This window comes from Gymnogyps californianus, chromosome 21 (genome assembly GCF_018139145.2).
Source record: "Gymnogyps californianus isolate 813 chromosome 21, ASM1813914v2, whole genome shotgun sequence".
Classification (NCBI taxonomy): Eukaryota; Metazoa; Chordata; class Aves; order Accipitriformes; family Cathartidae; genus Gymnogyps; species Gymnogyps californianus.
The window spans coordinates 8033852-8060744 of record NC_059491.1 but is presented as its reverse complement, the minus strand read 5'-3'; the positions used below and the strand labels follow the sequence as shown (position 1 = coordinate 8060744).

Here is a 26893-nt window from a genome sequence, read left to right as displayed (position 1 = left end):
TTGTGATCGCAACTGCAAATTTGCAGCGGTTTTGTGGTTGCAAACACAAATTTGCAGCGGTTTTGCGATCGCAACTGCCGACCTGTGTGTTGTTGCAGTTGCAAACGCAAATCTGCAGCGGCGTGGCGATGGCAAACCCAAATTTGCAGCCGTCTTGCGACGGCCACTGCAAACTTGCGGCGGTTTTGCGATCGCAAGCACAAATCTGCGGCGCTCTTGCGACCGCAGCTACAAATCCGCAGCGCTTTTGTGATCGCAGCTGTAGATTTCCAGCGGTCTCGCGATTGCACCTTCAAATCTGCAGCGGTTTTGCCGCCGCGGGCGGCGTCCCTCGGCACGTCTGAGTTGCAGGGAGCGCGGCGTTTGCAACTGGGGGGGTGGAAATTGAAAAGCAATGGAAATTGCTTTTCGTGGCCTCGGCCGAGCGCGTGGGGAAGGCGCAGCCCAGCCCCCTTCCCCGCTGAAGGAACAAAGCAGCTTTTGCTAGCAAAAGGGCATTTTGGCTCCATCCCGGGGCCGGATCCCCATCCCGCTGCTTTCCGGAGCCGGCCTGAGCCCCGTCCCCATCCCGCAGCGGCCGTCGCAGGGACCATGTCCTCGCTGCTGTCCCTCCAGGAGGAGAACCGCATCCTGCAGCAGGAACTGTCGCGCGTCGAGGACTTGCTGGCTCAGAGCCGGGCCGAGCGCGATGAGTTGGCCATCAAGTACAACGCCATCAGCGAGCGGGTAAGTCACCAACTGGGTTAGCCCAAAACCCGCCCCTTTTCACCCCAAAATCAAGGCGATGCGAGCCGTAACCTTTGCGTTCCCGCGCTCGGAGCGGGAGATGCTGCGGCATCTTGCAACGTACCGGCAATAGGAATTTCAGGGCCGTGCACCCGGCTTGTCCGGACCCATCCTGGCTTGTCGGGGCTTGTCCCGCGGGATGCACAAAGCATCCTCATCCCTGTTTTATTTATCCCGCTGCTTTTCAGGAAGCGGGGACCCCCCCCCCCATTGGCATCCCTCGCCTTTGCATCCCTTTACCGTGGCAACGGGGGAAGAAAAGGGCTTTGGGCAGTGGCCAGATGCTGAACGTGGCTCCTGGGGAGACCCAAATTGAGGGGCTGCCGGGATTTTGGGGGGCAGCCCCTCTATTTGTGGCTGGTTATTTACCAAAAAAAAAGCAAATATCAGGAAAATACCCCAAGGGGAAATCCCCACCGCTGTGCCCGAGGGTTCTTTACCCATCGGTTAATCCTATGCAAGCCAGGATGGGGCTTTGCTGAACCCCCAGATTCAAAGTTGGGTTATTTTTAAAAGCACCCCCAAATTGTCCTATTCACCCCCACCCTGTGCATGCAAAGAGGGGGGGAGGAGATGCAGAATTTGGGGGGCGGGGGTGTCTTAGCTTTGGCTGTAGGGGGGTTTGCTGTAGGACCACCCCGAAGCGATGGCTTTGTCCGGGATGGGGGGCTGCGAGTGAAGTCGGAGGATGCTCGGTGGGTGCTGGGGCGGGGGGGTTAGCATCCCGGGGTGTCCCAGGATCTCCCGCATCCCTCCTTCCCTCCTCCGCCCCAATTCCCAGCTGGAGCAAACCCTGCGGCTGGAGACGGGCGAGCGGGAAGCGGCCGAGAACCGGAGCCTGGCGCAGCACAACATCGAGCTGCGGCGGCTGCTGGAGGAAGAACAAGCCGCCTACAAGCGCAAGCTGCAGGCGTACCAGGAGGGCCAGCAGCGGCAAGCCCAGCTGGTGCAGAAGCTCCAAGCCAAGGTAAATCCTTCCCGGGGGACACGGGAACATTTTGGGGACCCCCCCCTCAGTGTCACCAACCCCGTCCCCTCTGCCCAGGTGTTGCAGTATAAGAAGAAATGCGGCGAAGTGGAGCAGCAGCTGCTGGAGAAGGCGACGGAGCTGGAGCAGGAGAGGCTGACGGTGAGGGATGGTTTTGGAGGGGTTCTCTGCCCTGAACCCCCCCCCCAAATCGGGGTGACGGCGAGCAGGCTGATGTCCCCGCAGAGCCAGCTGGATGCGAGCAGCGAGCAGCCGGAGGAGGAGAGCAGCAACGAGCTGGAGAACGCCCTGATCCGGCTGGAAGAGGAGCAGCAGAGGTAAGCGGGGGGTCCCCAGGGAGCTGCGGGACCCCCCCTCCCCGGTTGATGTGACCCCCCCCCGCATCCCAGGAGCAGCAGCCTGGTGCAGGTGAACTCGATGCTGCGGGAGCAGCTGGAACAAGCCAACGTGGCCAACGCGGCGCTGAGCGAGGACATCCGCAAGCTGACGGCCGACTGGGCGCGGGCGCGGGATGAGCTGGAGCAGCGGGAGGCGGAGTGGAGGCGCGAAGAGGAGGTTTGGGGGGGGGACGGACCCCCGAGGACGTGGCGGGGGGGCCTGGGGATGCGGCAGGGAGCAGGACAAAGGGTGGCGGGGAGAGGGATGCGAGGCAGAGGGATGCGGGACCACTGGGGAGGGGTGTGGGACCGCTGGGAAGGATGTGGGGCCATGGGAGATGTTGCATGGAGAAGAATTTGGGGGTGCAGGGGATGTGGCATGCGATGGGAAGGGGATGCGAGGCAGGGGGATGCGGGGATGCAGCATGGAAAGGGATGTGGGGCCGGCAGGGAGGGATGCAGGACCACCGGGAGGGATGCAGGGCCATGGGGGGTGTTGCATAGAGAAGAATTTGGGGGTGCAGGGGATGCAGCACGTGTTGGGAGGCAGGGGCATGCGTCCGCCATTCCTCTCCGTGCAGGGCGGAAGGGAATTGGGGTGTGGGGGGGCTGCTGGCCACGAGGGACTGTGGGGGTGACGGGTGTGGACGTGGAAGGGGTGTTGCATGGAGATTTGGGGACCAAAGGGAGAGCGATGGGGGGGCTGCAAGGCAGAGGCGGCCATACAGGGAGGGACCCCAGCACCCGGCGGGCACCCGTCCGGGACCGACGCCGCTCCGTCCCGCGGGCAGTCCTTCAACACCTACTTCAGCAACGAGCACAGCCGGCTCCTGACCCTCTGGAGGCAGGTGGTGGCCTTCAGGCGTCACTTCGGGGAGATGAAAGCCGTCACCGAGAGGTCAGGGGTGGGGGGGATCCCGGGGAGGTTTTCCGGAGATCCCCCAGGATCACCGGGTCCCCAGGGATGGCCGGGTCCAACCTCGCGTCTCCCAACGTAGGGATCTGTCGGAGCTGAGCCACGAGGCGTCGCGGGCGGGCAGGGCTGCCCACGCCGCCTGCCTTCACCTGGCTGCCAACCTGCGGCTGGCCGAGAGCCAGGCCGGCGCCGCGCGGGAGAAGGAGGCGATGCGGCTGGCGCGGCTGGAGGAGCAGCTGGCGGCGCGGGCGAGGGACGCCGAGCTGGAGAAAGCCGCCCTCGGAGCCAAGTACGGGGGCGGTTTTGGGTGGTGGTGGTGGTGGTGGTGGGTGTCACGGGGGTCCCGCTGCTGCCCGGTGTCTCGCCGTAGGCTGGGGGAGCTGGCGGCGGCCCTGGAGCGCCTGCGGGCTGAGGATGGGGAGAAGGAGCGGGCGGTGGAGGCGCTGACCCTGCAGCTGCAAAACCTGGTGAGCGCAGGGTGTGATGAGTTTCGGGGTGGGATGCGTGCCGAGTCGGGGGGTGCAAGGATGCACGCTGGGGCAGGGTGCCTGCTAAGCCATGGGGCACGCTGGGGCGTGATGCACGATGCACACCGGGGCAGGGCGCGTGCCAAGCTGCAGCGCACGATGCGCACCGGGGCACGATGCATGCTAAGCTGCAGTGCACAGTGCATGCCAGGGCAGGATGCACGGCCAAGCCACAGCGCACACCGGGGTGCAGCACGTGATGCACGCCAGGGTGTGATGCACACCAAGGTGCGATGCATGCAGGAGCACAACGCGTGATGCACGCCGGGGTGTGATGCACGCTGCACGCTGGGGTGTGAGGCATGATGCACGCCAGAGTGCAGTGGATGCTTGGATGCAATGCACAAAGCATGCTGGGCTGGGCTGCACACCAGGGTGTGACAGATGATGCGTGCTGCAGCGCAGTGCACACCAGGATATGATGCACGCCAGGGCATGACGCGTGCCAAACTGCATACCGGAGCGTGATGCACGGTGCACACCGGGGTGCGATGCACACTGGGGTGCGTTGCATGATGCACGCTGGGGTGTGATGCGTGCCAGGGCATGATGCATGATGCGTGCCTGGGCACGATGCCTGCTGGGGTGCGATGCCCCGCGCGCCCCGGCCGTGCCCGATGCCGTGCCGATGGGCTTTGCAGGAGGCCTCGCGCGCCCAGGAGCCGTCGCCGGCGGAGGTGGAGGCTTTGCGCTCGGAGGTGGAGCTGCTGCGTCAGACGCTGCAAGATGTCACCCAGGTGCTGGGGACTCCCTGTTCCTCCTTGCAGCCGGGAGGGTCCCCCCCGCCTCAGTTTCCCCCCCGCCTCAGTTTCCCCCCCCTTTCCCGCCTCAGTTTCCCCCCCTTTCCCGCCTCAGGTTCTCCCGCCTCAGGTTCCCCCCCTTCCCGCCTCAGTTTCCCCCCCTTCCCGCCTCAGTTTCCCCCCCTTCCCACCTCACTTCCCCCCCCGCTTCCCGCCTCACTTCCCCCGCCTCAGTTTCCCCCCACTTCCCGCCTCAGTTTCCCCCGCTTCCCGCCTCAGTTTCCCCCCCTTCCCCGCCTCAGTTTCCCCCGGCTTCCCACCTCAGTTTCCCTCCCGCTTCCCACCTCAGTTTCCCCTCCCCTTCCCGCCTCAGTTTCCCCCTGCTTCCCGCCTCAGTTTCCCCCCCTTCCCCGCCTCAGTTTCCCCCCCCTTTCTGCCTCAGTTTTCCCCCCCCTTTCCCGCCTCAGTTTCCCCCCCTTTCCCGCCTCAGTTTCCCCCCTTTCCCGCCTCAGTTTCCCCCCCTTTCCCGCCTCAGTTTCCCCCCCTTTCCCGCCTCAGTTTCCCCCCCTTTCCCGCCTCAGTTTCCCCCCTTTCCCGCCTCAGTTCCCCCCCTTCCCGCCTCAGTTTTCCCCCCCTTTCCCGCCTCAGTTTCCCCCCCTTTCCCGCCTCAGTTTCCCCCCCTTTCCCGCCTCAGTTTCCCTTTCCCTCAGTTCCCCCCTTTCCCGCCTCAGTTTCCCCCCCTTTCCCGCCTCAGTTTCCCCCCCTTTCCCGCCTCAGTTTCCCCCCCTTTCCCGCCTCAGTTTCCCCCCCCTTTCCGCCTCAGTTTCCCCCCCTTTCCCGCCTCAGTTTCCCCCCCTTCCCGCCTCAGTTTCCCCCCTCCCCCCTTTCCCGCCTCAGTTTCCCCCCCTTTCCCGCCTCAGTTTCCCCCCCCTTTCCCGCCTCAGTTTCCCCCCCTTTCCCGCCTCAGTTTCCCCCCTTCCCGCCTCAGTTTCCCCCCCCCCCTCTTCCCCCCGCCTCAGTTTCCCCCTCCCCCTTTCCCCCCCCCCCCTCAGTTTCCCCCCCCCCACCTCATTCCCCCCCCTCCTCAGTTCCCCCCCCTTCCCCGCCTCAGTTTCCCCCCTTCCCCGCCTCAGTTTCCCCCCCACATTCCCGCCTCAGTTTCCCCCCTTTCCCGCCTCAGTTTCCCCCCCTTTCCCGCCTCAGTTTCCCCCCCTTTCCCGCCTCAGTTTCCCCCCCTTCCCGCCTCAGTTTCCCCCCCCTTTCCCGCCTCAGTTCCCCCCCCCTTCCCGCCTCAGTTTTCCCCCCTTCCCCGCCTCAGTTTTCCCCCTTCCCCGCCTCAGTTTCCCCCCTTCCCGCCTCAGTTTCCCCCCCTTTCCTGCCTCAGTTTCCCCTCAGTGACACAGTGACCCTTCCCCTCACAGGCGGTGCTGGCGGACGACCCCGAGCAGCCACCACCACCCCCGGAGTCCCCCCCGCGTCCCCCCGGCTCCCCTTGCCGCAGCCTCTCACCCAGCGCCGCCGCCGCCGCCGTGCACGCCGCCCTGCGCCGCCGCCACCTCCAGCTGCAGGTGAGCGCCGGGGGGGGGAGTGGTAGGAGGATGATGAGGAGGAGGATGAGGATGAAGGCTGACACCCCCTTTTCCCGCCTCCCAAGGATGCCCAGGGCCAGGCGGAGGCCAGCCGGGAGGTGGCCGGGAGCCTGCGGCGGGAGCTGGGGGACAGCGAGAGGCGGCTGGGGACCCTGGAGCGGCGGCTGGAGCAGCTCAGCGCCGAGGCCGGGGGCTGCCGGCGGGCGCAGGATGAGGCCCTCTGCGAGGTGGCCCGCCTGCGCGCCGAGGCCGAGGTCCTGCGCAGGTACCCTCTCTCTGTCCGTCTGTCCTGGGCTCCCTCCGTCCCTGCGTGGCTGTCTGCATTTACATCCTTGTGTCCGTCCATCTGTCCCTCTGCATCCTTGTGTCCATCTGTCTGTCCCTCTGCATCCTTGTGTCCATCTGTCTGTCCCTCTGTATCCTTGTGTGTCCATCCGTCTATCCCTCTGCATCCTTGTGTGTCCTTCTGTCTGTCTGTCCCTGTGTGTCCCTGCACATCCATCCCTCTGGCATCCTGGCCAGTCTGTCTGTCCATCCGTCCCTTTTTTCTCTTTCCCTATGTCCCCCCCTCCACGTCCGTCTGTCCCTGCGCATCCACCCCTGTGTGTCCTGGCCTGTCTGCCTGTCCATCCCTTTGCGGCTTTCCCTGTACATCCGTCTGTCCCTGTGTATCTGCCCCTGTGCTTCTTGGCCTGTCTGTTTGTCTGTCCCTCCATCCCTTCACATCTCTCCCTGTGTGTTTCTGCACGTCCCTCTGTCCCCACGCATCCTGGCTTGTCTCTCTGTCCATCCATCCCCTTGGCCTGTCTGTCCATCCGTCCCTGCACACCCTTCCCTCTCTGTGCGTCCATCCTTGGGCATTTTGGCCTGTCCGTTTGTCTGTCCACATGTGCATCCCTGCACGTTAATCCCCATGCATCCTGCCTGCCTGTCCGTCTGTCCCTGTGCATCCTGCCCTGTCCGTCCATCCATCCATCCATCCCTACGCATTTATCTCTGTCCGTCTGTCCCTGCGCATCCCTCCATCCCGGCGCGCCCACCCGTGAGCATCACCCCGTCTGTCCGCCCACCCACCCGCATCCCTCCGTCTGTCCGTCCGCCCACCCGCGTCCGTCTGTCCGTCCGGCAGGGAGCGGCTGCGGGCGGAGGAGGCGCTGGCGGGGGAGCAGCAGCGGGCGGGCGCCCTGCAGCAGGAGCGGGCGCAGCTCCAGCGCCGGGGCGAGGGGCTGGAGGACGCCCGGGACGAGGCCGCCCGCGCCGCCGAGGCCGCCCGCCAGCAGCTGGAGCGCAGGTGGGGGTGCAGGGAGGGATGGGTGGGTGCTGCCACCCCCCACCCCCCTCCCGGGGTGCTGCAGGATAGTGGGTGCTGCAGGATAGTGGGTGCTGTGAGATAGTGGGTGCTGCGAGATAGTGGGTGCAGCAGCATCCCCCTCCGCAAGTGGGTGCTGCAAAATCGCAGTGGGTCCCTGCAACCTCACCCCAAATCTGGGTGCTGCCATCTTGGCCCCCCCCCAATTGGGTGCTGCAAGCTCCCTACCCCCCGAGGTGGGTGCTGTACCCCTCTACCAAGTGGGTGCTGCAAAATCTCAGTGGGTGTTACACCCCTCCCCCCCAAGTGGTTCCCCTGAAGCCCCACCCCCCAAGGTGGGTGCTGCAAGCTCTCCCCCCCCCAAGGTGGGTGCTGCCACCCCTCCAACGGGTGGGGTGCAAAACTTCAGTGGGTGCTGCCAGCCCCCCAAGTGGGTGCTGCAATCCCCGCCCCTAAGCGAGTGCCACAAAATAGCGGGTGCTGCCACCCTTGCCCCAAGCGGGTGCTGCAGCAACCCCCCCCCCCCCCCCCTTCGCCATGGGTGCCCCCGCCATGGGTGCCGGCAGCCAGCAGCAGGTGGAGGAGCTGGAGGCGCAGCGGGCCGGGGCGCAGCGGGAGCTGCTGGAGGCGCGGGAGGCCCTGAGCCGGGCGGCGCTGGAGGCCGAGGTGGCACGGGGCGAGCGGGAGGCGCTGGCCGAGGCGCTGGGCAAGGTGGGTCCCCCCCATCCCCCCCTTCCCCTCCCCCTGCAGCGGGTGCACCCCCAACTGCTGTGCAGCAGGCTCGCCCCCGTGCAGTAGGTGCAACCCCTAAGCTCCACGTGCATCGGGCTTAATCCCCCCTGCAGCGGGTGCACCCCTTAAGCAGCGGGTGCAAGCCCTCTTACGGAGCGGGCGCACCCCTACGCATTGGGTGAACCCCGAGCAGTGGGTGCAGCCCCCTCATGCATCAGGCGTAGCCCCCTCTGTGGCGGGTGCCCCCTTTCCCAAGCAGCGGGTGCAACCCCGTGTGGCGGGTGCAAGCCCTAAGCAACAGGCGCAGCCCATGCAGTGAGTGCAACCCCATGCACCACCCCCCCAAATTCAGCGGGTGCAAGCCCCATGCAGCGGGTGCAAGCCCTAAGCAACGGGCACAGCCCATGCAGTGAGTGCAACCCTATGCACCACCCCCCAAATTCAGCAGGTGCAGCCCCAAATTCAGTGGGCGCAACCCCCATGCAGCGGGTGCAACCCCATGCGGCGGGTGCAACCCCGTGCAGCGGGTGCAAGCCCTAAGCAACGGGCGCAGCCCATGCAGTGAGTGCAACCTCATGCACCAGCCACCCAAATTCAGTGGGTGCAACCCCAAATTCAGCGGGTGCAACCCCCATGCAGTGGGTGCAACCGCATGCAGCGGGTGCAAGCCCTAAGCAACGGGCACAGCCCATGCAGTGAGTGCAACCTCATGCACCAGCCCCCCAAATTCAGCGGGTGCAACCCCAAATTCAGCGGGTGCAACCCCCAAGCAGCAGGTGCAACCCCATGCAGCGGATGCGAGCCCTAAGCAACAGGCGCAGCCCATGCAGTGAGTGCAACCCCATGCACACCTCCCCCCCCAAATTCAGCGGGTGCAACCCCAAATTCAGCGGGTGCAACCCCCATGCAGCGGGTGCAAGCCCTAAGCAATGGGCACAGCCCATGCAGTGAGTGCAACCCCATGCACCACCCCCCCAAATTCAGCGGGTGCAAGCCCTAAGCAACAGGTGCAACCCCCATGCAGCGGGCGCACCCCACGCAGCGGGTGCAACCCCCGTGCACTGGGTGCAACCCCCGTGCATCGGGCGCTGCAGCGGCGCAGGCATTGCACGGAGTCCGGGCAAACCTGGTTACAGGCGGGATGCCCGGCAGGCGCAGGGGAGCTGCGGGGAGCTGGCAGCGGCGCAGCGGGCAGCGCAGGCAGAGGAGGCCCGGCTGCGGGACGCCCTGGCCAAGACGAGCGAGCTGGCAGCCGGGCTGGCGCGGGAGAAGACGGAGCTGAACCGAACCCTGGCCCGGCTGGAAGAGGAGCGGGAAAACGGCCGGATCCGGATGCGGGAGCTGGGGCGGGAGCTGACGCTGCTGCGGGGGCGGCTGGAACGGGGGCGACGGGCCGGGGCGGCCGAGCGGCAGGGGCTGGAGCGGGCGCGGAGGGAGGCCGAGGAGGGCTGCCGGGGGCTGCGGGCAGAGCTGCGGGTGCTGCGGGGCCAGCACCTGCGCCTGCGCCAGCACCTGGGGCAGGTGGGTGATGGGGAACTGGGAGGGTGCGGGGGGGGGCAACTGGGAGGTGCGGGGAGGATGCACAAGGCAAGCGGGAGGGTGTAGGGGGTAACTGGGAAGGGTGGGGAGCATGCCCAGGGCAACTGGGAGGGGTGGGAGGGTGCAAAAGGCAAGTGGGAGGGTGCAGGGGGTAACTGGGAAGGGTGGGGAGCATGCCCAGGGCAACTGGGAGGGGTGGGGAGGGTGCACAAGGCAAGTGGGAGTGTGCAGGGGGTAACTGGGAAGGGTGGGGAGCATGCCCAGGGCAACTGGGAGGGATGGGAAGGGTGCGTGGGGCAACTGGGAGGGGTGGGAAGCATGCACGGGGTAACTGGGAGGGTGAAGAGGGCAACCGGGAGGGATGGGGAGGGTGCACAGGGGAACTGGGAGAAGGGAGGGTGCATGGGGTAACTGGGAGGGATGTGTTGGATGTACAAGTTAACTGGGGGTGTGCATGGGAGGGTGGACAGGGGAGTTAGGAGGCTGCGTGGGGCCACTGGGAAGGATGGGGAGGGTGCACAGGGTAACTGGGAGTACGCATGGACTGACTGGAAGGATCACGGCGGATGCGTGGGGTGACTGGGAGGCTGTGTGGGGTAACTGGGCAGTGGGGATGCCCCGGCAGGCGGTGCAGGAGCAGAGCGCGGCGAGCGAGGCGCTGGCGCAGGCGCGGGGGAGCAGGAGCGGCTGCGGGGGGAGCTGCTGCGGCTCAGCCGGGCCCGCGAGGGGCTGGCCAAGGAGGGGGCCAGCCTGGCCGTCCAGCTCGCCGCCGCCCAGCGCCACGGTCAGGATCGGGACCAGGAGGCGGCCGGGCTCAGGTAGGTGTCGGCGGGGGGGTTATGAGGGTGTCTCCCCACCCCGGACCGCGGGTTTCGGCAGCGTGGCCGGCGGTGTTTCGGCAGGACGGAGAAGGAGGGGTTGGAGAGCAGCATCTTCCAGCTGCAGCAGCGGCTGGCCCAGCTCGACGCCCGCAACCAGCAGCTGGAGGCTGAGGGCCGGACCCTGCTCCAGGCCAAGGAGGCGCTGGAGGGTGAGCGGTCCCGGCCCCCGGTCTGTCCCCATCACCCCGGCCATCGCCATCCATCCTTATCCTCATCCGTCCATCTTTATACTTCCACATCACCATCCCCATCTCCCTCCTCATCCCCATCTCCCTCCTCATCCCCATCTCCCTCCTCATCCCCATCTCCTTCCTCATCCCCGTCTCCATCTCCTTCCTCATCCCCGTCTCCATCCCCATCTCCTTCCTCATCCATGTCTCCATCCCCATCTCCTTCCTCATCCCCGTCTCCATCTCCTTCCTCATCCCCGTCCCCATCCCCATCTCCTTCGGCATCCCTGTCTCCACCTCCTTCCTCATCCCCGTCCCCATCCCCATCTCCTTCCTCATCCCCGTCCCCATCTCCTTCCTCATCCCCGTCTCTGTCCCCATCTCCTTCCTCATCCCTGTCTCCGTCTCCATCCCCATCTCCTTCCTCATCCCCGTCTCCATCCCCATCTCCTTCCTCATCCCTGTCTCCGTCTCCATCCCCATCTCCTTCCTCATCCCCGTCTCCATCCCCATCTCCTTCCTCATCCCCGTCTCCATCCCCGTCTCCTTCCTCGTCCCCGTCTCCTTCCTCGTCCCCGTCTCCTTCCTCGTCCCCGTCTCCTTCCCCTTCGTCATCCCCGTCCCCGTCCCCTTGGTCATCCCCGTCCCCTTCGTCATCCCCGTCTCCGTCCCCTTGGTCATCCCCGTCCCTTCGTCATCCCCGTCTCCGTCCCCTTGGTCATCCCCGTCCCCTTCGTCATCCCCGTCTCCGTCCCCTTGGTCATCCCCGTCCCCTTCGTCATCCCCGTCTCCGTCCCCTTTGTCATCCCCGTCCCCGTCTCCGTCCCCTTCGTCATCCCCGTCCCCGTCCCCATCTCCTTCCTCATCCCCATCTCCGTCCCCATCTCCTTCCTCATCCCCGTCTCCTTCGTCATCCCCGTCCCCGTCTCCTTCGTCATCCCCGTCCCCGTCCCCTTCGTCATCCCCGTCCCCGTCCCCTTCGTCATCCCCGTCCCCGTCCCCATCTCCATCCCCGTCTCCGTCCCCATCTCCTTCCTCATCCCCGTCTCCTTCCTCATCCCCGTCCCCATCTCCTTCCTCATCCCCGTCCCCGTCTCCTTCGTCATCCCCATCTCCGTCCCCGTCTCCTTCGTCATCCCCGTCTCCGTCCCCGTCTCCCTCCTCATCCCCGTCCCCGTCCCCGTCCCCGTCTCCGTCTCCTTCCTCGTCCCCGTCCCCGTCTCCTTCCTCGTCCCCGTCTCCGTCCCCGTCTCCTTCCTCATCCCCGTCTCCGTCTCCTTCCTCATCCCCGTCTGCATCTCCTTCCTCATCCCCGTCTCTGTCCCCATCTCCCTCCTCATCCATGTCTTCATCTCCATCTCCTTCCTCATCCCTGTCTCCATCCCCATCTCCATCCCCATTCTCCTGCAACAGGGTCACACCAAGCCCTCCTCCACCACCGCGTCCCCCACCGTGTCCCTGCTCCTGTCACTTAACCCACACCCACGCTGCCCTCCTGGGGGGGGTCCCCACTGACGGGGGGGGGTGTCCCTGCAGCGGAGCTGGGTGCCTCGCGGCTGGAGCGGGAGCGGGAGCTGCAGGCCCGGCGGCAGGCGGTGGAGGCGGCCGAGATGGCGGCGGTGACGGCGGCCCTGCAGAGTGCCCGCGATGCGCACCGGGACGAGCTCGACCACCTCCAGCGCGAGAAGGTGGGTGCCGGGGGGGGGGAGATGCTGATTTTGGGGGTGCAATACTGATTTTTGGGGTATGATGGTGGGTTTTTTGGGTTTTTTTTTTGGTACAATGCTGATTTTGGGGGCGTGATGCTGATTTTTTGGGGGGGGAGCAGGAGGAGCTGGAGGCTGAGCGGAGCCGGCTGGCGCGAGAGCAGGAGGAGCTGGCGGCCGAGCTGGCGGCGATGCGGCGGCAGCGTGAGAGCGAGAAGCAGCAGGTGGGTGGCCCTGGTGTCCGTGTCCCCCCCAATCCCAGCTCCGGTGTGTCCCCCCCCAGCTGAGCTGTGTCCCCCTCCAGGCGCTGGCGCTGCAGGAGGAGGAGCGGGCAGCGCTGGCGGAGACGCTGCGGGGGCTGCAGCAGAGCCTGGCCGAGGCCACGGCCGAGCTTGAGCAGCAGCGGCGAGAGGTCACCGGCCACCAAGAGAAGGAGCAGGTGGGTGTGTGTGGGGGGGTCCCAGAATGGCACAGAGCCTCATGTGTCCCCCACTGCAAAGTCCCATGCTGGGGCATCCCCCCTTGTTGCAACCCCTAATGCCTAAGCGTCCCCTCCCACTGCAACCCCCATGCTTGGGTGTCACCCATGTCCCCCCCCATTGCAAGCCCCATGCCTGGGGTGTCCCCCCATGCCTGGGTGTCCCCCCCATTGCAAGCCCTAATGCCCAAGGGCTGCCCCCCCCCCAGTTGCAAGCCCCATGCCCAAGCATTCACTCTTATTATATGCCCAAGTGTCCCCCATGGCCCCCCCATTGCAAGCCCCCCATGCCTGGGCACCCCCCCCGTTGCAAACCCCCATGCCTGGGTATCCCCCATGGCCCCCCCATTGCAAGCCCCCCATGCCTGGGCATCCCCCCTGTTGCAAACCCCAATGCCTGAGGCTCACCCCCTCCATGGCAAAGCCCCCCACTACACCCCCACCCTGCTTGCAGCCCCCCCCAATGACCCCTCGCTTCTTGCAGCCCCCCGATTGCAAGCCCCCCCCCCCATCTCCCCATTGCAAGCCCCTTGGCGATGGGATGCTGGATGCTCGGGTACCACACCCATCGCCATCCCTGCACCGTCCCCATTGCACTCACCCCCCCACACACACATCTCCTCGGGACCCCCACCCTGCCGGGGGTGCTCAGGGTGCCGTGCCCCCCCTCCCCGCCTCGCAGAGCCTGGCCGCAGAGCTGCACAGCCTACGGGCGCAGGCGGAGGAGACGGCGGCGGCCCACGAGCGGGAGGCGAAGACTCTCCGTGAGCAAGCGACGGCGGCGGCCAAGCAGCGGGACAGTGCCCTGCGGGAGGTGAATCCCCCAGACCCCTTCCCATCCCTGTCCCCGTCTCCCCAAAACGTGTCGTGTCCGTCCCACCCCCCCCAAATTCCGGCCACCCCGGCTACAGGCGGAGGAGGCGCGGGCGCAGCTGCGGCTGGTGGCGGAGGCACGGGCGGCGGGGCGGCGGGAGCTGCTGGAGGCGCAACGGGAAGCCCGGGAGAGCCGGGAAGGTCGGGAAGCACAGCGGCGGCAGGCGCAGGAGGCACGCCGGGCTTTGGGAGACGAGGCGAGGGAGAAGGAGGCCCTGCAGCGTTCCAACGAGGAGCTGCGGGCGGCACTGCGGCGCGCCGAGGGCGAGCGCATCAGGTGATGGCTGGGGGTTGGGGCGGGGGGGATGCTCGGGATAAGGGGATGCTCAAGTTGGGAGATGCAGGGGTTGGGGTGATGCTCGGGAAAGGGAGGTGCTCAGGTTGGGGAATGCAGGGATCGGGGTGATGCTTGGGATTAGGGCGATGCTCGGGGTCAAGGGGACGCTCAGGAGAAGGGGATGCTTGAGTTGGGAGATGCAGAGGACGGTGTGATGCCTTGGAGGGTGATGCTCGGGGTCGGGGCGACGCTCGGGACAAAGGTGGTGCCCAAGTTAGGAGGTGCAGGGGATGGGGTGATGCTTGGGGTCGGGGTGATGCTCAGGAGAAGGGGATGCTCAAGTTGGGAGATGCAGAGGATGGTGTGATGCCTTGGAGGGCAATGCTCGGGCTCGGGGTGATGCTTGGAGCTGGGGGATGCATGGGGTGGTGCGGTATTTTGGATGCTTGGGGTCAGGGCGACGCTCGGGACAAGGGTGATGCCCAAGTTAGGAGGTGCAGGGGATGGGGTGATGCTTGGGGTCGGGGTGATGCTCAGGAGAAGGGGATGCTCAAGTTGGGAGATGCAGGGCATGGTGCGATGCCTTGGAGGGCGATGCTCGGGCTCGGGGTGATGCTTGGAGTTGGAGGATGCGTGGGGTGGTGCGGTATTTTGGATGCTCGGGGTCAGGGCGATGCTCGGGACAAGGGTGATGCCCAAGTTAGGAGATGCAGGGGTCGGGGCGATGCTCGGGGTCGGGGCGATGCTCGGGGTCGGGGCGATGCTCGGGGTCAGGGCAGTGCTCGGGGTCAGGGCGATGCTCAGGAGAAGGGGATGCTCAAGTTGGGAGATGCAGGGAGTGATGTGATGTTTCGGAGGGCGGTGCTCGGGATTGGGGCGATGCTCAGGGTCAGGGTGATGCTCAGGACGAGGGGATGCCAGACTTGGGACTTAGACAGGGCGATGCGATGCCTTGAAGGGCGATGCTCAGGGTCGGGGCGATGCTCGGGACAAGGGGGATGCTCAGGACAGAGGGATGCTCAAGCTGGGAGATGCAGGGGATGGGGCGATGCTCGGGGTCGGGATGATGCTTGGGACAAGAGGATGCTCAAGTTGGGAGATGCAGGGGGTGGTGCGATGCCTTGGACGGTGATGCTCCAGATCGGGGTGATGCTCAGGACAAGGGGATGGTGCAATGCCTTGGACATTTGGGGACGGGAGGATCCTCAGGGATGGGGGAAAGCACCGGAGCAGGATGCTTGGGATGGGGAGGGGGATGCGCGAGGCGAGAGGTGCTTGGGATGGGGCAGTGCCTTAGAGGGAAATGCTGGGGGACAGAGGGGATGTTTTTAGGGTGGCAATGCTCAGGATGGGATGCTGCCCTGATGGGGTGATACCTGGGAGGGGGTGCCCAAGGTGGGGGGATGCTCGGGGATGGGGTGATGCCTGGGATGGGGATGGCTTGGAGCGGGATGCTCAGGACAGGGTGATGCTCAGGGTGATGCCGGGGATGGGGAGATGCTCGGGGCCGAGGCGATGCCCCTGGGGGGGTGATGCCAGCCCCTTCTCCCCCTTCCCGCAGCCTGAAGCGCACCAGCGAGGAGAAGGAGCAGCGGCTGGCGCTGGTGGAGGACGGGCGGGCGGCGGCAGACCGGGAGGTGATGGAGCTGCGGGCAACCCTGCGGGAGCTGGAGCGCGCCCGCCTCGACGCCCGCCGCGAGCTGCAGGAGCTGCGCCGGCAGGTGAGGAGGAGGATGGCGAGGACTGCCCCCCAGTCGGGGTGCCACCAAGCCGCCCCCGTCTCCTCCTTGGGCAGGTGAAGGACCTGGACAGCGAGAACAGCAAGAGGAGCAAGGAGGTGGGCGAGCTGCAGGCGCGCGTGGCCCTGGAGGAGCAGCGGGAGGAGGAGAGCCGCCGCGAAGCCTTCGGCCTCAGGCAGAAGATGGTGGAGAGCGAGGCCGGCACGGAGGCCGCCAGGAAGGAGGTGGGGGGGTCCCCAGCGCCCCGTTTCTCAGTGCCCCGCATCCCAGAGTGGCCCCATCACCCCATAGTTTGGTACCCTGCGTACCTAGGTGTCCCTGTCCCCATCCCTTCACCCTGTAGCTGGGTGCCTGTTGTCCCCAAGCATCCCCATCGCCCCGTAACTGGTATCCTGCGTCACGTCCCTGGGTGCCCCCGTCACCCCACCGCTCAGTCCCCTATGTCCCCATCGCCCCACTGCTCTCCCCCCTGCGTCCCTGGGGGTCCTTTGCATCCCCCATCGCTCCATCCCTTGCACCCCCATTGTCCCCTTGCTCTGGGCCTGGTGTCCCTGGGGGTCCCCGTCACCCCACTGCTCTGTCCCCTGCATCCCTGGGGGTCCTCATCACTCTCTTGCTCCGTCCTTTGCATGTCTGTTACCCTGTTGCTCCAGCCCTTGCATCCCCATCGCCCCATTGCTCCATCCCCTGCATCCTTGGGGTTCCCCCATCACCCCATTGCTCCATCCCTGGGGGTCCCCATCACCCTGTGCTCCAGCCCTTGTATCCCCATCACCCTGTTGCTGTGTCTCCTGCATCCCTGGGGTCCCCCATCACTCCATTCCTCCATCCCCTGCATCCCCATCACCCCATTGCTCCATCCCCTGCATCCCTGGGGTCCCCCATCACCCCATTGCTCCATCCCCTCCATCCCCATCACCCTGTTGCTGTGTCTCCTGCATCCCTGGGGGTCCCCATCACCCCATTACTCCATCCCTTGCATCTCCATCACCCTGTGCTCCATCCCTTGCATCTCCATCACCCCATTGCTCCATCCCCTGCGTCCCTATCACCCCATCTCTCCGTGCTCTGTCCCCCGCCTGTCTCCATCACCCCCTTTTCCGCCCCCTCCCCAGCTCCAGCACCTGCAGCGGCGGCTGTCGGAGGTGGAGGGCGAATTTCGGCAGCGGGAGAAGGACCTGGCCCGCAGCTTGGAGGAGGCTCGCGGCAACGAGAAGAAGCTGCTGGCCGATGCCCGCAACCTGCAGCTGAAGGTGGAGGCGGCGCGGGGCGAAGCGGCCGAGCTGAGCCTGCGCCTGAGCGCGGCCGAGGGTCGGGCGCAGGGGCTGGAAGCCGAGCTGGCCCGCGGCGAGGCGCTGCGCCGGGCTGCCGAAACCCGCCTGGGAGGCATCCAGTCCGCCCTACGCCGTACCATGGGCATCGGCCGGGCACGGGCCTGCTCCCCGGGCAAGGGTGAGAGTCTCTGGGGACCCCCGGTGCCCCGTCCCTCGCTTAGGGGAAAGGGATGCATCCCGCTGCAGTGCATCCCACTGCGGTGCTCCATCCCCTGCATCGCTGGGGGTCCCCCATATCCCAGTGCTCCATCTCCTGCATCCCCATCACCCTGTTGCTCCATCCCCTGCAACCCTGTGGGGGGGTCCCCCATACCCTGTTCCTCCAGCCCTTGCATCCCCATCACCCCATTGCTCTGTCCCTGGGGTCTCCCATACCCCACTGCTCCATCCCCTGCGTCCTTGGGGGTCCCCCATACCCCATTACTCCCTCCCCTGCTTCCCTGGGGTTCCCCGTACCCCATTGCTCCATCCCTGGGGGTCCCCCATCACCCCATTGCTCCATCCCCTGCATCTCCATCACCCTGTGCTCCATCCTTTGCACCCCATCACCCTGTTGCTGTGTCCCCTGCATCCCTGGGGGTCCCCCACACCCCATTGCTCCATCCCTGGGGGTCCCCCCTACCCCATTGCTCAATCCCTGGGGGTCCCCCATCACCCCATTGCTCCATCCCCTGCATCTCCATCACCCTGTGCTCCATCCCTTGCACCCCATCACCCTGTTGCTGTGTCCCCTGCATCTCTGGGGGTCCCCCACACCCCATTGCTCCATCCCTGGGGGTCCCCCCTACCCCATTGCTCCATCCCCTGCATCCCTGGGGGTCCCCCATCACCCCATTGCTCCATCTCTTACATCCCCAGGGGTCCCCCGTATCCCATGGGTGCATCCCACTGCGAGTGCATCCCACTCCGCCTTGCAGACCTCCCTTGGGTGCTGCGCCCCGTTGTCCCCATGCCACCCTCTTTGTCCCCATACAGGTGGGGAACCGGAGGGATCGGGGAGCCCCGGCTCATCCCCGGATCCCGATGCGGCCGCTGAGCCCGAGGCGGTGCGGGCAGCCCTGCGGGATTTCCTGCGTGAGCTGCAGGATGCGCAGCGGGAGCGGGTATGCCCCCCACACCCCCCCCCCCTTTCCCCTCCCCTCCTCTCCCCTCCTCATCGTCCCCAAAAAGCCCCTTTCTCACCCCGTTTTCTCGCCCCAGGAAGAGCTGCGGGTGCAAGTGGGCAGCCTGGGCCGGCGGCTGGCAGAGGTGGAGGAGGAGCGGGACAATGCCGGTGCCCGGGCGCAGCAGCTCCAGAAGCTGGTGGCTGAGAGCGAGGAAGGTGATGGGGGTTTTTTTTTGGGGGGGTGTATCCCCCCCCCCCCACCCCAGATTGTGGGGTTCGGGGTGATTTGTTCCGTGCTGGAATCTCACTGGCAAGTGGGGGCTTTTGGGGAAACTGAGGCACGGGGGGGTGACGATGTTGCCTGGGGCTGCAGGATGCTCGGTGGGATTTCCCCTGTGCGTGGCCCCAAAATCCTGATAAAATTGGTAAAACCTCCTGTGCAAACCCCAGTAAAACCCCCACGCATCTCCAGTAAACCCCAGTAAAAGTCCCCATGCGTCCCTCATAAATCCCAGTAAAACTGGTAAACGCTCTGTGCATCTCACGTAAACCCCAGTAAAACGGGTAAACCCCCTATGGATCCCCTGTAAATCCCAGTAAAACTGGTAAACCCCCTGTGCCCGCCCCATAAACCCCAGTAAAACTGATAAAACCCCCCATGGATCTCCTGTAAACCCAGTGAAACTGGTAAACCCCCCTATGGATCCCCTGTAAACCCCAATAAAACTGGTCAACCCCCTGTGCCCGCCCCATAAACCCCAGTAAAACTGATAAAAGACCCACGCATCCCCCGTGAACCCCACTAAAACTGGTAAACCCCCCTGCGCAGACTCCATAAATCCCAATAAAATGGGTAAAACCCCCCTGCGTCCCCCCAAAACCCCAGTAAAACTGGTAAACCCCCCCTGTACATCCCCCGTAACCCCTCTGCATGGCTCCGGCAGGGCATCGCGGCGGCGGCGGCGGGGAGCTGAGCAGCGCCCAGGCCACGCTGCTGCTGCAGGAGGAGATGCTGCGGCGGGGCGAGCGGGAACGACGGGCGCTGCGGGAGAAGGTGACGGCGCTGGAACGGAGCCTGCACGCCGCCGAGGGTGAACGCCGAGCCGCTCGGGTGGGCATCGCCGTGGAGGGCCGGATCCTGCCCCTATCCCTATATCCCCGACTGCTCCGTGCCAGCCATCCGGTAACTTGCAGGAGAGGATGAGCACGGTGCGAGCCGGCGAGGCCGAGCTGGAGGATGCTAAGCGGCGGCTGGAGGCGGCGGAGAACCGGAGCACCCGCTTGGAGCTGCAGCAGCGGGTGCTGGAGGGCGAGCTGCAGCGGGCACGGCTGGCCCTGGGCGAGCGGCAAGCGGAGGCGCGGGCGCTGCAAGACCGCGCCGAGCTCCTCCAGAAACAGGTAACAGCACAAATTCCTCTAAATCCCCACTGCCTGGATATTTTTTTTTTTTTTTTTAATGATTCTATTTCATTTTGCTATCATTTTTGGGGTGTAGCTAGCGGAGAGCGAGCAGCGCGCCGGCGCTCTGCAGCTGGCGATGGAGCGGTTGAGCGCGGCGTTGGCGGAGAGCGGCTCGAAGGACGCCGCGCCGAGCGCGACGGCCTTGGCCGATGGCACCGGGGTCCACGAGCGGCTGCTGCAGCTCCAAAGCGCCCTGGCTGCCGGCGAGCTCGACCGCCGGGCCCTGCAGGTAGGAGCGAGCACCCGAGGGTGGGGTGACATCAGGGTGCTCTTCGCTTAGGGGTCACCGTGGGTGTCTGTCCCCCCCACCCCATCCCAGGAGGGGCTGGAGGTGGCGCGGCGGGCGCTGGCGGAGTCACGGGAGGAGAAGGGAGCGCTGCGGGAGCAGCTGCGGGGGCTGCGGGAGGAGCAGGAGGCCCTGCAGCGGAGCAAGGAGGAGCTGGAGGCGCAGGTCCGGCAGCAGCAGGAGGTGAGGGGAGGTGCGTGCACCCCGCGCTGGCGGGGGGGTGGCAGTGGGGCTCCCCAAATTCACTGTCCTTTGCCCCCATGCAGCACCCTTTGCCCCCTCCATGAAGCATGCGGCTCTCTGCACCCTCTTGCATCCTCCATGCAGCACCCCATTGCCCCCACGCAGTCCCCTGCACCCTCTTCCCTGCCATGCAGCACCCCATTGCCCCCATGCAACCCCTGGCGCCCTCTTGCACCCCCCATGTAGCACCCTATTGCCCCCATACAGCCCCTGCACCCTTCTGCCCCCCCCGCCGGCATCCTATTGCCCCCATGCACCCTCTTGCAACTTTTAGCCTCCCCATGCAGCCCCCTGCACCCTTTCCCACCCCCCCATAGCACCCTATTGCCCCCATACAGCCCCCTGCACCCTCTTGCCCCCCCCCCAGCATCCTATTGCCCCATGCAGCCTCTTGCACCCTTTAACCTCCCCATGCAGCACCCTATTGCCCCCATGCAGCACCCTGCACACCTTTCCCCCCCACGTGCAGCATCCTTTGCCCCCCCCACCTTGCCTCACCCTATGGACCCCCCCATATCACCCCAGCACCCTATTGCCCCCCATGCAGCATCTTTCACCCCCCCCACCCTTGCACCACCCTATGGACCCCCGTGTAGCCCCAGCACCCTCTTGGCCCCCCCCTGCAGCCCCCCCCAACACCCGGGAAGGGGGGGGCCCGTGGCTGACCCCCCCCACCCCGGCCGGGCGCAGGCGCTGCGGCAGCGGCAGGAGGAGCGTGGGGGGCTGCAGGAGCGGGTGGGCAGCTTGCAGCGCGCCCTGGCCCGCACGCAGGGCGAGAGGCGAGAGGCCGAGCGCGTCGCCCTGCGCCTCGAGAAGGACAAGGGCGCCCTGAAGAAGACCCTGGACAAGGTGAGACCGCGGCTGGCACCCTTGGGTGCTCCTGGGGCTGGCCCCGGGCAGAGCATCACACCCGGGCAGAAAGAGACGCATCCGTGATGCCAGGACGGGGTACAAATCCAACGCGAAGCCCTGCAACCCGCTTGTTTACAGCGCGGTGTTATTTGCCAAGCAGAAAATGTACTTTCTGGGTATGGGGCCTGCTGCTCTACTCGGCAGAGTGTCTATATGCACTTTAAAAATATATATTTTATATGTAAAATATATTTATATATATTCATATAGAAAATATTTATACGTAATATATATTTTATCTGCTATATTTTATAATTTTTTATATATTAGCTGCTATATTTTAGATGTAAAATATATATTAGCTGCTGTATTTTATACTTTATATATATTAGCTGCTATATTTTATATTTTTATATATATAATCTGCTATATTTTATATTTTATATATATTAGCTGCTATATTTTAGATGTAAAATATATATTAGCTGCTATATTTTAGATGTAAAATATATTAGCTGCTATATTTTATATTTTTATACATATAATCTGCTATATTTTATATTTTATATATATTAGCTACTATATTTTATATGTAAAATATATATTAGCTGCTATATTTTATATTTATATATAATCTGCTATATTTTATATTTTTATATATATATTAGCTGCTATATTTTAGATGTAAAATATATTAGCTGCTATATTTTATATTTTTATATATATAATCTGCTATATTTTATATATATTATCTGCTATATTTTATATGTAAAATATATATTAGCTGCTATATTTTATATTTTTATATATATAATCTGCTATATTTTATATGTAAAATATATGTTATCTGCTATCTTTTATATAGAATTAATCTGCTATATTTAATCTGCGATATATTATCTGCTATATTTTATATACATTATCTGCTATATTTCATATGTTACACGTATATATTTTATCTGCTGGCACGAGGTGTGCAGGGCAGGGGGGTGGGCGGGGGTGCGAAGCACCCCCCGGCACCCCCGTTTCTGTGTCCCTCTCTCCCCCCCGGCGCGGCGGGGGGGCAGGTGGAGCGGGAGAAGCTGCAGGCGCAGGAGGACTGGCTGCGGCTCTCGGCGGAGAAGGGCCGGCTGGATCGCTCGCTGGGCACGGCCGAGCGGGAGCTGGCGGAGGCGCAGCACCGCATCCAGCTGCTGCAGGTGGGTGGCCCTTTGCTCGCCCAGGTGGGATGGGTGCAGGCAGGCGGCACCCCTGGGTGCTGCCCGCCTGCTCCATGCACCCTCTGCTTGCAGCAGGATGGTGCTGGGCTCCTTCTGGGGCTCATCCCGGCTTGGGGAGGTGCTGGTGCTTGGACTGGGATGGTGCTGGGCTCTGTCTGGGGCTCATTCCAGCTTGGAAGGATGCTGGTGCTTGTACTGGGATGGCACTGGTCTCACTTTTGGGGCGCTTCCCAGCTTGGGAAGATGCTGGCGCTTGCACTGGGATGGCACTGGTCTCATTTTTGGGGCGCTTCCCAGCTTGGAAAGATGCTGGCGCTTGCATTGGGATGGCACTGGTCTCATTTTTGGGGTGCTTCCCAGCTTGGAGGAACGCTGGTGCTTGCACTGGGATGGCACTGGTCTCATTTTTGGGGCGCTTCCCACCTTGGAGGGACGCTGGTGCTTGCACTGGGATGGCACTGGTCTCGTTTTTGGGGTGCTTCCCAGCTTGGAGGGACGCTGGTGCTTGCACTGGGATGGCACTGGTCTCATTTTTGGGGTGCTTCCCACCTTGGAGGGACGCTGGTGCTTGCACTGGGATGGCACTGGTCTCATTTTTGGGGCGCTTCCCAGCTTGGGAAAATGCTGGCGCTTGCATTGGGATGGCACTGGTCTCTTTTTGGGGTGCTTCCCAGCTTGGAGGAACGCTGGTGCTTGCACTGGGATGGCACTGGTCTCATTTTTGGGGCGCTTCCCAGCTTGGAGGGACGCTGGTGCTTGCACTGGGATGGCACTGGTCTCTTTTTGGGGTGCTTCCCAGCTTGGAGGAACGCTGGTGCTTGCACTGGGATGGCACTGGTCTCATTTTTGGGGCGCTTCCCACCTTGGAGGGACGCTGGCGCTTGCACTGGGATGGCACTGGTCTCATTTTTGGGGTGCTTCCCAGCTTGGAGGGACGCTGGTGCTTGCACTGGGATGGCACTGGTCTCATTTTTGGGGCGCTTCCCACCTTGGAGGGACGCTGGTGCTTGCACTGGGATGGCACTGGTCTCGTTTTTGGGGTGCTTCCCAGCTTGGAGGGACGCTGGTGCTTGCACTGGGATGGCACTGGTCTCGTTTTTGGGGCGCTTCCCAGCTTGGAGGGACGCTGGTGCTTGCACTGGGATGGCACTGGTCTCGTTTTTGGGGCGCTTCCCAGCTTGGAGGAACGCTGGTGCTTGCACTGGGATGGCACTGGTCTCATTTTTGGGGCGCTTCCCAGCTTGGAGGGACGCTGGCGCTTGCACTGGGATGGCACTGGTCTCATTTTTGGGGTGCTTCCCAGCTTGGAGGGACGCTGGTGCTTGCACTGGGATGGCACTGGTCTCATTTTTGGGGCGCTTCCCACCTTGGAGGGACGCTGGTGCTTGCACTGGGATGGCACTGGTCTCGTTTTTGGGGTGCTTCCCAGCTTGGAGGAACGCTGGTGCTTGCACTGGGATGGCACTGGTCTCGTTTTTGGGGTGCTTCCCAGCTTGGAGGAACGCTGGTGCTTGCACTGGGATGGCACTGGTCTCGTTTTTGGGGTGCTTCCCAGCTTGGAGGAACGCTGGTGCTTGCACTGGGATGGCACTGGTCTCATTTTTGGGGCGCTTCCCAGCTTGGAGGGACGCTGGTGCTTGCACTGGGATGGCACTGGTCTCATTTTTGGGGCGCTTCCCACCTTGGAGGGACGCTGGTTCTTGCACTGGGATGGCACTGGTCTCGTTTTTGGGGCGCTTCCCAGCTTGGAGGGACGCTGGTGCTTGCACTGGGATGGCACTGGTCTCATTTTTGGGGCGCTTCCCACCTTGGGAAGATGCTGGCGCTTGCACTGGGATGGCACTGGTCTCGTTTTTGGGGTGCTTCCCAACTGGTCTCATTTTTGGGGCGCTTCCCACCTTGGAGGGACGCTGGTGCTTGCACTGGGATGGCACTGGTCTCGTTTTTGGGGCGCTTCCCAGCTTGGAGGGACGCTGGTGCTTGCACTGGGATGGGGCTGCACTCCTTTTGGGGCTCATCCCAGCTTGGGAAGATGCTGGCGCTTGCACTGGGAGGGTGCTGGGCTCTTTTGGGGGCTCATCCTAGCTTGAGGAGATGCTGGTGCTTCCACGGGGATGGTGCTGGGCTCATCCCAGTTTGTAGGGATACTGGCGCTGGTCTCTTTTTGGAACTCCTCCCAGCCCGGGGACCACCGGTACCCGGTTTTGGGGTGACGGCCACCCCTGCCTACCCAGGCGCAGGTGTCGGTACTGGAGCACCCATCTCCGCCGAGCCCCGGGCCGGCGCCGGAGCTGCAGCGGGAACTGGACCGCCTGCGCATCGCCCAGCTCCAAGCCCAGCGGGCGCTGGAGGCTCGCGAGCGCGTCCACCGTCACCGCGTCCGCGGCCTGGAGGAGCAGGTGAGAGGAGGGGGACACCCCGGGGGGGGGGTGACACAGACACCCCAGAGTGGGGGGGACACACGTGTCCCCTCCTCGCTCCCCCCCATCTCATCTCCCCCCCCCCCTCCTTTGCAGATCGCGCTGCTGAAGGGGCAGGAGCTCCACCGTCAGCCCACCAGCATCTAGGGACGCTCCGCAACTCCCCCGCCCGCTGAGACCGGCACAACTCATCTCACGGGTGAGGGGGGAAGCTGTCCCCGTCCCTGCGCTCAAAAAACGCATCCATTTTTGTCACATCATTCCCTTTTCTCAAGCAAAAAGCCGCACTTTACCAACAAGACGCCGACACTCGTGTATTTTTGATACAGGTTGGGGCCCGACGGGTGTTTTTTCCCATTTTTCTATTGCGATTTTTAACAAAAAGTTTGGAAATTACTCTTTTTTTTTTTTTTTTTACTCCCACAAGAGCCCTGTCTCGGCCCCGGCCAAGCCCCTTGATTTATTTCGCCCCCTACACATGATGCTCCTCCAGCCCTCGCCAGCCCCGACGCTCACCGGATCCTAATTTTTCCCCTTTTTCTAACAAAAAACGACAAAAAAATTGTTGTTTTTGTTTGTTTGGTTTTTTTTTTTTTTTAAACAAATGGCGGGATTTTTATATCGCTATTTTTGGAGCTTGAGGTTTTTACTGGTGCTACAGGGCAGCCCGAGGTCGGGGAGCTGAGCCAAGCCGAAAAACCACCTGCATCGAGGCGGTGGCTTCGAGCGCGGCCCTGACCCCCGGCGCTCCCGGCGTTATTAAACGTGGATAAACCCGAACTGGCAGCCTGTGAGCGGTTTGGGGGGGTTTTTTTTTGGGGGGGTGGCATTTTGGGGATGCCCAAATGGGTGTCCATTGGGACACTAGGATTGATTCAGGTCCCTTAATAATAATAATAATAATTAATAATAAATAACAAAGAATAAATACTAAGAAATAATAAATTATTATTATTATTATTATGATGACCGTTACCACTGCGGGGATGCAGCGGAGCCGTTAAGCATCATCGTTTTGGGGTGCCGCTGCCCTCCCTCTCCTTGTTTTCAGCCTTTTGGGGGGTCTGAGCCCCAAGGGAAGGACGAATCCCTTGTCCCCCCGAGGCCATGAGCGGTGCGGGGATGGGATTGGGATGGGATTGGGATTGGGATGGGGAAGGACAGCGGAGAAAACGCCAAACACCCCTGGACTATTTTCTATAAGAGAACTGGAAAATATAAGCACTGCACACTGCCAGCTACACGCTGTAGGAGAGAGAGACACGCTATAGAGCTGCGTGTGATATGAGAACCGCAGCCTATATAAGAGCTACACACTATAGAGAGCTGCCTGCTGTAAGAGAACTACACGCTATAAAAGAGCTGCACCCTATGTAAAGGTATACACCATATAGAGCTGCACAACAGATGAGTGTACACAGTATAGAGCTGCACACATATACGCGCATGCACAATATAAAGAGAGCTGCGCATTATATAAAAAAAGAGAACTACACACTATATAAGAGAACTAGATACTGAGAGCTGCACACTATATGGGTTGCACGCTATACAAGAGAATTGCATGCTATAAGAGAACTACATGCTATTAGAGCTATATGAGAGCTGTACGTGCTGCATAAGAGCACTGCACAGTATATAAGTGAGCTGCATGCTATATAAAAGAGCTGGATGCTGTACACGCTGTATGAGAGCTGCACAGTATAAGAGAGCTGCACACTATATGAGAACTACACCCTATATAAGCTACATGCTACATCAGAGAACTGCATGCTATAGAAGAGACCTGTGTCCTATATGAGCTGCACGCTATATGAGCTGCACGCTATATAAGCAAGTTTCACACTGTATGAGAGCTGCACACTATATAAGAGAACTACACCCTATATGAGCTACGTGCTACGTAAGAGAACTGCATGCTATAGAAGAGACCTGTATCCTCTATGAGCTACATGCTATAGAAGAGAACTGCATGCTATATGAGCTGCACGGTATATGAGCTACATGCTATATAAGAGAGCTGCACACTATATAAGAGAACTACACCCTCTATGAGCTACATGCTACGTAAGAGAACTGCATGCTATAGAAGAGACCTGTGTCCTATATGAGCTACACGCTATAGAAGAGAACTGCATGCTATATGAGCTGCACACTATATGAGCTACATGCTATGTAAGAGCTGCATGCTATATAAGCAAGTTACACACTGTATAAGAGCTGCACACTATAAGAGCTGCACACTATATAAGCAAGTTACACACTGTATAAGAGAGCTGCACATTATATGAGAGCTACACGCTATATAAGACAGCTGCATGCTATATAAAAGCTGCACAGTATAT

The 26893-nt window shown here is 62.6% G+C and overlaps 1 protein-coding gene across 1 annotated transcript; it reads left to right on the top strand.

Annotated features, from left to right (window-relative positions):
* Positions 1–591: 591 nt before the first annotated feature.
* On the top strand, positions 592–25349 carry CROCC (ciliary rootlet coiled-coil, rootletin). Its single transcript, XM_050909289.1, is given in 35 exon segments — positions 592–726; positions 1568–1753; positions 1832–1915; positions 2024–2091; positions 2164–2329; positions 2943–3049; positions 3150–3356; positions 3438–3534; positions 4236–4331; positions 5756–5902; positions 6010–6188; positions 7053–7214; positions 7799–7943; positions 9117–9485; positions 10129–10171; positions 10174–10321; positions 10406–10533; positions 12091–12242; positions 12383–12484; positions 12565–12699; positions 13421–13552; positions 13650–13888; positions 15450–15609; positions 15684–15851; positions 16743–17079; positions 17937–18064; positions 18162–18282; positions 19011–19177; positions 19261–19464; positions 19562–19756; positions 19847–19996; positions 20747–20905; positions 21976–22107; positions 24363–24527; positions 24645–25349. Coding segments are annotated over 35 exon segments (5364 nt in total). The 3' UTR covers positions 24696–25349.
* The last annotated feature ends 1544 nt before the right edge of the window (positions 25350–26893 follow it).